The 11727-nt window shown below is 38.5% G+C and overlaps 1 protein-coding gene across 4 annotated transcripts in view; it reads right to left on the bottom strand.

Moving 5' to 3' along the window:
• Positions 1 to 5958: 5958 nt before the first annotated feature.
• Positions 5959 to 11727, bottom strand: part of ENTPD1 (ectonucleoside triphosphate diphosphohydrolase 1) — a 102094-nt gene continuing 96325 nt past the window's right edge. For all 4 annotated transcript variants that reach the window (XM_072626329.1, XM_072626338.1, XM_072626349.1 and 1 more), the window contains one exon: positions 5959 to 11056. In XM_072626329.1, coding sequence (XP_072482430.1) covers positions 10850 to 11056 — 207 coding nt within the window. In that variant the 3' untranslated portion in view covers positions 5959 to 10849. The remainder of the gene's footprint in view (positions 11057 to 11727) is intronic.

Raw genomic sequence — 11727 nt, 5'->3', positions numbered from 1 at the left:
GTTCCCAAAATTCTGGCTGCTGTTACAAGTCCATGCATGTTCCATAAGATAAGAACTATCTTTGTTTCTTTTGCCAAAAAGCCAACTCACAGCAGCAACTGACAAGCTAGGGAAGGACACAATGGGGAGTGTGTCGAAGGAGATCAGACCTAAAAACTCTCATTTCACAGTGGAAAATGTTAAAATCTGTTCCCCAGGTATCTGCTTAATATCCCTTCTTGGATTTGTCTACTAAGCTAGTAGTGGCAAGTGTAGGTTCCATCTGTTAAGAATAACTGCGTTGAAATCTAGCCTCAGATACTTACTAGCTCCATGGGAAGTGATTTTCTGGGAAAAATCACTTGTCTTCTCTCTGCCTTAGTTTGCTCATCTATAAAATGGAAATAATAGCATCTACCTCCCAGAGTTTTTGTGAGGATAAAAATAAGATAATGTTTTTAAATGCTTTGCAAATGCTGCAGAAGCCTGATCAGAACTCCCACCTACCCTTACCTACCAACCTCCTCCCTAGCTCCACCTGGTCTGGAAATACAAGCCACAGAATCCAATGTCACTGCTAATACTATCTGTGCTTCGTTCAGTTATCAAAGGACCCCAGAGGGTGGGGCCCAATGTACTGGTCCCTTCCCCATCTTGTAACTGGTGTGCTAACTCATCTCATTCCTTTTGTCACTCTGATTCAAAATTACTATCTGCTAAGATCCAAATCCTTTTATATCTTCCCCTGTTCTCCCATTCCACTAAGGCTTTTGGAACTTCTTTCTCCTAGATATCAGCTCACACTCTTTCCATCTTCTAAGACTCTTGGAAACCTTCTCCAGGTAACACTAATTTAACAGTCACTCTCTTGAGGTCAAGTTATGTGCCTCATTCTTCCTGACACATTGGACCAGAGAGAAGTAGCCTTCTCTTCATTCTCTACTCCTAATTCCATACTCTTTGTCATCATCACTCTGCAGTTCTTTTCATGATGAATTCTCCTGTTGAATATACAGGCCTCCAGGCCATTCTCCTTCCAAAGTCCTGATGGTGTAAGGGCAGATAGCTAGACTTGGAGTTAGAAACAAGTTAAGTGGTTTTAAAATCTAAAATTTCCCCTCCTAGGCTTACATCTGTCTTCTGACTGATTCAACCTGAACCAGTTCTGCATCCTTACTATTAACTCTAATTCCTTCTATCCCTCTGTTTTTCTAATACAAAACCCCTGCTCTAGTCTCACTTTTCTTCCTTTGCTGTCTTGACTCACATAGAATGTCAGATGGTGGAGGTGACCTAGGCTTGAAGATTTGTAGGATTGTGAACAGCAGTAGGATAAAGGGGCAAGATGTTTCATTTGTACTGGTCAACTTTGGAGCCAGGACAGGCATCATTCCTTTCTTTTCTTTCATCTTCAGTGTCCCTTTCTACTGCCTCCACCCCTATTTCCTAAAAACATGCTTCTAGGTCTCCACAATTCTTTAAAAAAAACAAAAAAAACCAAATCCTTTCCTTGATCCCTTTATCTCAAACTATTATTTATCTCCCCTCCCTTTCACTATTAACCTCATAAAATGAGTTATCTATTTCATTGTCTTGACTACTGTTTCCTTTTCTTTTGCCTACTATTTTCTTTCCCTACTATTTCCTTGTCTACTAACTTTTCAACCCTTAATAATCAGGTTTTTAACCACAGACTTGTTTCTGTCTAAAATAATCCATCCAGTTAACAATTATCTCATAACTTTTTAATCCATTAGATTTTCCCCCTTCAATTTCATCTTTCTTGACCTTTCTGCAGTATCTGACACTGCTGACCACTCCCTCTTAGGAATTTTCTCCTCCCTTGACTTCTATGATACTGTTCTTTTCTGATTCTCCTACCTCTTACTACTCTTCTTTAGTCTCCTTGGTTGGTCCAGCATCTGTCTCCTCTTCCTTACCCATAGTTGTCTCAAGGCTCACTCTGTATTCTCTCTTGGTGTCCTCTTCAACTCCTCTGTGTTTGTCATCTCTACATAGATTACATGGCTCCCAAATTCTTATCTCCAGCCCAAATGTTTCTCCTGATATCCTGTCCTGAATTATCACATCCCTCTTGGACATCTTTGGATTCCCCACACTTTCTGTCTTATGTTTGACACATCTTAAATTCAATTTATCATCTTTCTCCCAGAACCCACCCATCCCTAAAATTTCCCTACTCCTTCCAAGGGCATTATCATTCACCAAGTTTCCCAAACTCATGACCTCAGAGCAGGAATATGCTGATAAATATCAGCTGTCTGGAAGAAAAAAAATTACACATGACACAGTATGAGAAAAAAGAATTATATTTGTTCTTCTTGAGTCCAGAAGGCAGAACTCAAAGCAGTAAATAGAAGTGACAAAGATGCAGAGTTTTTCTCCTGGCCCTCTTCTCCCCACCCCAAATCCTTTCCAATAACAGTAGAAAGGGCTATATCAGGAGGTTTCTTATCACTGAGATTCTTCAAGCAGAGGATGATGGATGGTCTCACTTGTTAGAGGGGATTTCTTTTCAGATACAGATTGAACTACATGATCCCTTCCAACTTTGAGATTCTCTACTTTGGATGCCTCTACTCAATTCGTGGCCTTCTGAAGCCACAGTTTGTGACTTGAGTCTCCATTATTAAGAGCAAAAGATGAGAGTGAACCAAACTAAAACAAAGCACGATGTGGTGAACTAGTGGCACAGTTGAATTTTAGGAAATTATTTCTATATTAGAGTTTCTGTTTACCATTGGCTCCAAGCATAGTATACTGGAAAGATCAGTGAACTAGATGTTTGGGGACCTGAATTTTTTTCATGACTGCCACTTACCTACTTCACCCTTCTAAGCTTCAGGTAATAGAAGGAAAGATTTGGGGAAAGCATTTATTAAGCATCTTCTATGTGCCAGGTACCATTCTAAGTGTTTTACAAATATTATCTCATCTGATCCTCATAACCAACCGTGGGAGGTAGGCATTATTATTATCTCATTTTATAGTTGAGAACATTGAGGCATATAGAAGTGATTTGTCCAGGCTCAGCTCTCTCTCATACCACCTAACTGCCTCTGTTTCCTGAGGGGCTTAGAATCTATGATTTTTAAGGTTTCTTCCAGCTTTGATGTTCTACAGTTCTAGAAGCAGTAATATTATGGCCTTGTGCGGCATTACTTTTATACCGAAGTCCACCTGTTTAGTTCTCTATTCCAAATGCTCTTTTTTTGGAGGAGTGTAGACTCAGAACTGCTGTTTTCCCACTGATCACGTAATAAAGAGGTAACTAAGACATTCAGGACACCATGTTAGCCAGGTTGTCAAGATGTCATTCATTCCCACGTAGAGGGTCTGGAGTATGGTAGATTTGAGACATGGATCTGGCCACCAGAAAAACAAAGCATGGAAAGAAGTGGGCAAAATGAACCAGAAATAATGAAGGTAAGCACAGAGAAAGACAGGGTGGTATCCACTACTGAGTTAGTAGACTGGTGTGAGAAAGCTCTGGAATTGGTGTCACAGAACCTAAGTTTTGTATCTTGCTCCCTTCTAAGTCTAAGACTCAGTGAAGTGTCTTTAGACCTCACTTCCTTCATCTAAAAGATAACAGCATCGTTACTCCATGACTACCTGATTTCTAAAAAAATGTATAACCCTAAATGCTATGAACTTATGATCTTGATCTCGCCACTGTGTGAGTTTGCCAGTCACTCAATTTCCCTCAATTTCTTTCCTTATTAGTAGGATGGATATAATCATGAAAAACTGATCTAGGACCAATATCTTAATTTCTGAGTGAAAAAAAAGATACTACCCTTAAGATATCTTACTGATCACATCTGGAGAAGAGTCATATTTGACTATTGCCCTTAATCCATTTTCCTAAGAAAGGCCAGAGTTTTTGTTTCGTCCACTTTCCTAAAAGAGAAAAAAAAAGCCTGCAAAAAAATTTTAGCCTAGAGAAAATACTGTTTCTTAGTATACTAGATCTTACTAAAAATGAGGGTTTTAAAAAATATCCTCCCTTTGCTAATTCTCTTTCTTCTGTCAAATGCATGTGCTTGTTGGTATGCTTAAGGCCTGCAACACCATTCCTAAAACATTCTCCCTTCTCATTTCCACCTCCCAGCTTCCCTGGACTTCTTTCAAGTCCAGCTTAAGTTGCATCTTCCACAGGAAGCCTTTCCCAACCCCTCTTCATTCTAGTGCTTTCTCTTGTTTATTTTCTATTTATTCTATTTGTTTGGTTGTTGTCTTCCACTTTACACTGTGAGCTCCTTGAGGGCAGGGACTATCATTTGCATTTTTTCTGTATTCCTCCAGTTTAGCATAGTGCCTGGTATATAATAGGTGCTTAATAAATATTTATTGACTGACGGATCATTAATTCTAGGATCTCAGTTTTATACCTGTTACTCAGTAGTAGTTGATCCAAAATATAGAGTTTTCTGTGTTTTGCTTTAATACAACAAATGTAGCAAAACACAAAGTTGTTGAGAACCATTCTAGGTGTCATAAAAGTATAGCGAGTGACATAATAGGATTGGGTCATTGCCTTGACCTGGGGACAGAAAACAAAGCAGTGAGTAGAGACACAGTTAAGGTACCCCTCCTGGTCATTGGTGTGTCCATGTTCCACCATCAGGAAGTTAGTCTTGACTTCTTGTCATGAAGTCTACTAATCATCTTTTCTTTATGAAAACACAATTAGCAAAACCTTTCTCACTATACATTTGATCGTTGTGAAGAAATAGGCGCAACCTGATTTTATATATAGCTCTAATTTAGTCAGAGGAGAAAGATTTATATATAAATTGTTTGCAGATTTTATAGTGGTACAGAAAAGTCAGTTACCATTTATGTCACTGTTAACAGTGTTCGTTACAGTAATAGTATTATTAGAAGCCATATTATTGAATGAAAGGACAATTCACCTGGATGGAGGGAGTCTGGGATACAGGGAAGTTTATATGCTTTTCTAAGAACAGTCCAGAAATATGTGGCAAAGGCAGAGCATAAAGGGGATATTTAGGGATATAGAGTGGTCAAAGTGTGCTTTAGCAGAAGAAAAATTGAGCAATTAATGTTCCAATAGGGGGTGTTAAAGGGATAATTAATTATTTCCTAAATTGCAGCTGAAAACTAGTTAGAATAGAAGACATCAAAAGGTGCTGGTGAAGCCTAGAGGTAGGGAAAAAAAAACATCAAAAAACTTAAAAACAGTTAACTGGTAGCAGGGATAACTAATTTGTTCTTAGAGATTTATATTTTTATTAATTTTTAATACAACTGGTATACTATGCATTTTGGTGTTCAAAAGGAAAATAGAAAAAAAATTCTTTCTTCTTAATATGGAATTATATTTTTGTTGGAAAAACAGTGAAGGTGGATCATATATCCCTATCTCACTCACCTAAAAAAAAAAAAAAGCCTAAGGAGTTAGGAGACATTGATTATAGCCAGTTAGTGTGTATACCAATTAGAGAAATGACTTGGGTCAAGCCATTTAACTCTCATGGTTTAAATTTTCTCACCTATAAAAGAAGGGATTTGGATTAGATCATTTCTAAAGTTCCTTTCATCTCCAAAATTCAATCTAATCTGTGAAATCTAAGCCTAAATTACCTAAGTGGGCACCACTGTTTCCCTGCTGTTCTAGGAATTCATTCATTAAACTCAGGCCTAATATTACTTACCATTTTTAAATCATTGCATTTTTATATTAAAATGACTTAAGTATCTTCTCTACTTTGAAGCAACTTGTGTTTTTCCCCATTATTTTCAAAGAGAAGCCATTGTATAGTTTATACAATCATGCCCAAATTTTAATGTGCTCTAATGGTCCCTATCCTCTTTAAGCATTTACATCAATCAATGGATAATTGGATGTTCTGTGCTCATACTTGCTGTTAAATTCTGTCTCCTAAGCAAAGACCAGGAACACATTTCAGATATCAGCTGCTGAAGACAGTATTCATTCATTCAAAGACATTTATTAAGTTCTTACTATGTGTCAAGCACTTTATGAGCTATAATGGATGAAGCAAAAAAGGAATCCAGTAAATTGCTCTTGAGAGCCTTGAATGCCACTGAGAGTTTATGTCTGATGCAACAGGGAATCACTGTAGCTTCATATATAAGGATAGGAAAACAGGAAATGATGTTTGAAAATATTGACCTGGTGACCTTTTGCGGGGAGCAGAGAGGGGAGTCATGACACTTCTGAAAGGTCCCATGAAATTTCAGTGCATTTTTGCAACAAGCGAATAACAAGGGTTCCCCTAGTGAGAGGCTGGATTTTCAGGCAATTTTCTTAACACCCAATTCTCTTAGCATGACTCTTTCCTCTAAAAACTTCCTGAATAGTTAAGCATCTGCATAGTCTACTCTATCCCTGCCCATCTGTACAAACCCTTTCTTTCCCTTCCTTCCTCTCCACCCCCCTTTTCTCTTTCCTTCCCTTCTTCCTCCATATTTTCCCATTCCACTCCCTTCTCTAGGTCATAGGAGGGAAGAGGGGGTGCCATAGCTTCTCAGAGGGTTCATTCAGGGATGTAAAGAGGTGTTGTCAAAGCCCTTTTCAGATGATGCTCTGTTGCAAGGTATCTCTTTACAACACAAAAACGTGGAGTCAACTTAATTGCTTCTGTCTGTAATACATTGTCGCACCATTAAATACTTTCAGACTCATACACATGCATGAGTACATGGACACACACACACACACAGAGTCTGAAAGCCTATACCAGTATTTACATGCTGTTTAGCTACCATAAAGTTCATTTAATAAAAGGACCTCAGCAAAACTTCTAAATATGGTACTACTCCACCAGCCCCTCTGTTAATCAGAGACCACTCAAGGAAGCCTATAGTGAATTAGCCCTTTTCATCCTCATTTCAGAGGAAATCTATGAGGCCAAGTCAATGATGTCATATGATTTAGAGGTTCATGTTGATTTTACAAGCAAGGGTAGGGGACCTGTAGTCCATGTACTTGGATCCAGCCTGTAATAAATGTGTCAAAATGAAATGTCTTTTGACCACCATTTCTTCCACTATTAAAACACATCTATGCCTATGACAAAACCAGCTTTAAATTTTATTGTATCTTTATTAAACTGAAACGGTTTTTCCTTTTTTTTTTTATTACATAGGGCACTGTGTGGGTAAATGAGAAAGAAAAGGGGGTACATGAGTCTTTAAGGAATTCTGTCAGTTTAAAATATGAGGCCATATGAGCTGCAGGGAATAACCTGACTGAACCTAAGAAGAGACTCTTCAGGGGAGAAAACAGCCCCAAGCAAGAGAATTAAATTTTTAATGAGAAAGAATATACTTCTAAATTAGTTCTATTAATAGAACATTAACTGGAATAAACAATTTTGCAGCTAACACTGAGATACTGTCATATTTCATTGCTAATGACAGGTGAGGTTCAAAGGTTGACTAGGCTGATTTCTAATGTAGCATTTCTAATGTAGAACTCATTTGATATAGCAAACAACTGTGTCTTTAAGCTAGCTGAGAATGACATTTAATGGATTATAATTTCATTATTTTATGTATTTTGCTCTGAGAAGACAGTGAGTTTTCCTTTCCCTGTCTCCCCTTGTATAGTAGAATAGAAATTCTTTGAGTTTGAGGACTGTTTTTCATTTTTTGTCTTTGCCCTCTCCCTTCCCCCCAGTGCCTAGCACAGGGCTTTGAACATAGCAGGTACTAAATGAACAATTGTTCATCAGTTTAATTTAATTTTTACTTATAATTTAAGTAATTGTCTTTATCAAAAAACCTAGCATCCATTTTGTCTTATCTCAGAATTAAGATTAGTATATATGTGTATATATACATATATATACACATACATACATACATACATACATATATATATATATATATATATATATATGCATGTATTCCTGAGGTTGCCAGACTCTTTAGGTATTGATACCAAATAACTGATGCTTGTCCTCACTTAAAAGGCAGCAAAACCTGAATATTGAATAAAAACTATTAGCTGAAATGTTAAAATCCTAATGAAAAATTACTTCAAAACTCAAATGCAATAAATGTCCAATGGAAACCACGTCATAGTCCTTGTGGTTCCAAAACTAAAATATGGTTATAAGTATCTCCTTCCATGAGGGTAAGTGAGGAAAAAGATATGTTTTCTCTCTCCCCCTGTTGTATTACTCTACCTGTCTTTTCTTGCCCTGAATGTCTCAACTTTCTTTGCCTTTCCTAGGCTTTCTCATAGACCATAATATGGAAATCGTATATGCTTTCTGTTATTTATTCTATTATTAACAAATTTCTGCGTATGTATTCTATAACTTAATGTTAAAAGTATATCAGTTGAATTCTATTTTTTTTTGAAGAAAAAGAAACACCCTATACTAATTATATGGTTTTATGGTGGTATATAGATCACTATGATTTTTTTTTTTGTGATCCATAATGTAAAAAAAAAAAGCCACTCACACATACAGCCCACTCCTCCCTCTCATCTTCTCTCTCTACCCTGTGTTAAGGAATGGGATTGCCAAATCACATAGGATTCTCTTGACTTAAGGCTCTAGAAAGAATTGCAACTAGCTGTAACTAATGATAATGGAAGTCCGATATCTAAAGATTTATCTGCCCTGACCTACTCCTGTATGTTAATCTGATTCTAGCTTGGTACTTGAAGTGAGCAGAGCCTTGGCCTTATTCCTTCCATATTTTTTCTGAGATTTGTAGAGACTAGTAGCTTGTCTCCTGAATTTTTTGATGACCAAAAGGTGTGAAGAAGCTCACTGTTGTCAGAAATTGACTTTGGAATGCATTGAATTGGTCAAGGAATTTAGAAGTGAAATGCTAAGAAGCCTTTATTTAGCCTCTTGATTTTTTTCTTGCTGTCATTATCAAATCCTGTTTAGAAGTGGCAGAAACATGATATTCCCCTGTAAAATGAGTGGGATAGAGCAGAAGAGCACTCAACCTGGAGTCAGAAGACCTGGATTTGAATTCCAGTTTTGCCACAGGCTAGCTATGTGACCTTGATGCATTTAAACTTTCTGAGCTCTAGTTTTTCATCTGTAAAATGGGATAAATAATCTTTGCATAAAGTTGTTATGGAGCTCAAATAAGATAATGCAGTACTTTATGATAATAAACCATGCCATAAACATAAAGGTCTCACAGGTTTGGAATGGATGTTTGCATGTTTTTCATAATTGAACTCAGAGATCCTGAAGAACTCAGTTTTTGCTCAGAAGATTTGGGGAAGAAGGCAAACAGGAATGGGGAGGATTCTCATCACTGATTAATTGCTTTGTCATAAGAGAGAATTAAAATGCCCAGATTGGACATCTGGCTCCTGCTTAAGGTCAAAGAGGTTCAGCTAGGGATAACTATAGAAGAGAAGGTGGTTCCCTCCTCACCAGTTTATACCCTTTGGACATGATGAAAAGCCAATCTGTTCTTGGGGAAAGAGACACCTACTCAGTGATGAGCCCACCGAAGGAGATATCAGAGACCTTGGAACAAGGTCAAAGTCATGCAGCATTATTCTTGCCTGTGAGGCAGTGCTTATAACAGTAGGTAGGTAGTAGTGTAGGTAGGTGGCACAGGGATTCTTTGCCCTCCTACCCTCCCCCATCCCACCCAGAATTAACAATCTCCCACATCTCCCACAAAAAGAAATGGGTCCGAAGGCAAGTGCTGCATCACTGTTTCTTGAAGCAGGTTAATTAACTTTACTGCAGATTGTCATGACAACCTAATGACCTGTTGCTCCATAGCAGCAGTTCTCAAAGTATGGTCTGGAGACCCCAAAGAGTCTGGGAGTCTGGGAGGTCAAAACTATATTTATAATAACACTAACATTTTAATTTCTAATATGGTAAACATTAGCAGATTCAACCCACACAAACAAAAAGTCTTTGGGGGTGGAGCATAGTTCTCAATTTTTAAGAGTGTAAAGGGGTCCTGAGACAAAAAAATCTGAGAATCTCTGTTCTACAACTGATACATAGGTTTTTCCACTTTTATCCAAAGCTAGTAGGACTCTCCCCATGCTAAAGTCTGACACAGCATTAAGATGTGCTACTCCCAACCCTGAGTTGAAAAGATATCCTTAATCTTGACATACATACACACACCCTACATGATACGTGCCCTAGGACTGGTATGTTTGTATGTTTAGCAGCTCTAAGAACAAACTCTGCACTGGCAGAGATGGGGCTGCCCCCAGGAGCTCACATCCCAGGGATGATACAGCATGGTACTGAGGTAAGCATTGTACTACCACAGAGGATGACCGTGTGATACTCTTTGGCCCTAGCCAATGTTGCCCAAGTCTAAGGACCTTTTCTACAGAGTCCCTTGGACTCTGCTCCATACAGAGGCACCATCTGCTCCTCACAAATGGGAGGCAGGAAAATAGAAGGAAATCCCAAGGAACTCAAACAATTCCTGAGATGAGGTATCGTCCAGCCATTTCAGCCTCCCCATATATCCCACTGGCCTTCACTAGTAACTGTTGCTGATTTGTAGCTTCATCATCTCCTCTCTTCCAAAGAAATGCAATCCAATAAAGCAAGGTTCTGAACAAATGGCGAATCCTTGTGACCCACAAAAGCATAAAACACACAGGAAAAAGAAAAGAATGACAAGAAGATGCTGGATTTCTGCCCTGAAGCATGAGACATAAGATAGCAAGATAGCCTCCTGAGAAAAATTGTGCAGCAGAAGTCAAGGGAAGCTTTGTGCTGGTAAAGTCTGACCCCCAGGAGGGAGTGCAGCATGAAATTGCAGAAGGGAGAAAAGTCCTCCCTATGAGTGTTTCTTCCATACTCTGCCCAGTGGAGCTCAGGCCAACTTGCTATACGACTCCTTTCCGAAGGCATGAAGGCTTTCGAAAGATAAGCCATCCAATGAAGAACACAGCCGCCAGCAACAGTGAGAAGAGGACCATGAGGAAAACATATGTTGAATGGGAGAAAGGTGGATACAATGGCTGCTCTGCCGGGATCATGTTGGTCAAGTTCAGCATGTAACCCAAAGTCCATCCAGCATCACTTCCACTAATCTGTAGACAGAAAGAAGGGGAGGGATTGGGCAGGATGGAAATTTTGTTATTCAAGGTTTGATTTTAAAACAACAAAATACCACCAACCTTCTGTACTGATTATTCAACAATCTTATTCACTTTTATACTTAGCCATGGGCCAATCATTCACTCAATAAGCATTTATTATATAACTACTGCATTTATCATTGGGCCCTTTTGGAGTGCATGGCCTCTGCATTCCTTTTCAAGGTTCATTCTAGATTTTCTCTACAATGTCCTCTCCGTTTCCTATCTCCCTGTCGCCTCCTTTTATGGCTTTCTTTTATGGGTTGGCCTCCTTGAAGGCAAGGACTGTCTTTCTTTCTACTTGTATTTGTGTTTCGAATACTTAGCACAAGTCCTGACACATAATAAACCCTTTATAAATACTGGCTCCTCATGAACCTCAGTAGTCCTGGACATTTACCTGTGACCATCTAGTGTCTAATGCCAACCCTTGGATAACTACTTTACAGTTTGTTGAGGAAGGTGCACTCAGCCTCATTCTAAGGGTGTTGAAAGGACAAATGGGGATGGGGTGTATATTGTATCTAAGGATACAGTTTATGATAGTAACATGATCAGAGCAAGGACAAAAGTCAAAGGCGAGAAGGATATGTATTTCCATGAAAGTACAAAAAACTTTTCCC

Source organism: Notamacropus eugenii, chromosome 1 (genome assembly GCF_028372415.1).
Source record: "Notamacropus eugenii isolate mMacEug1 chromosome 1, mMacEug1.pri_v2, whole genome shotgun sequence".
Taxonomy (NCBI): Eukaryota; Metazoa; Chordata; class Mammalia; order Diprotodontia; family Macropodidae; genus Notamacropus; species Notamacropus eugenii.
This window is presented reverse-complemented; position numbering and strand designations above follow the sequence as displayed.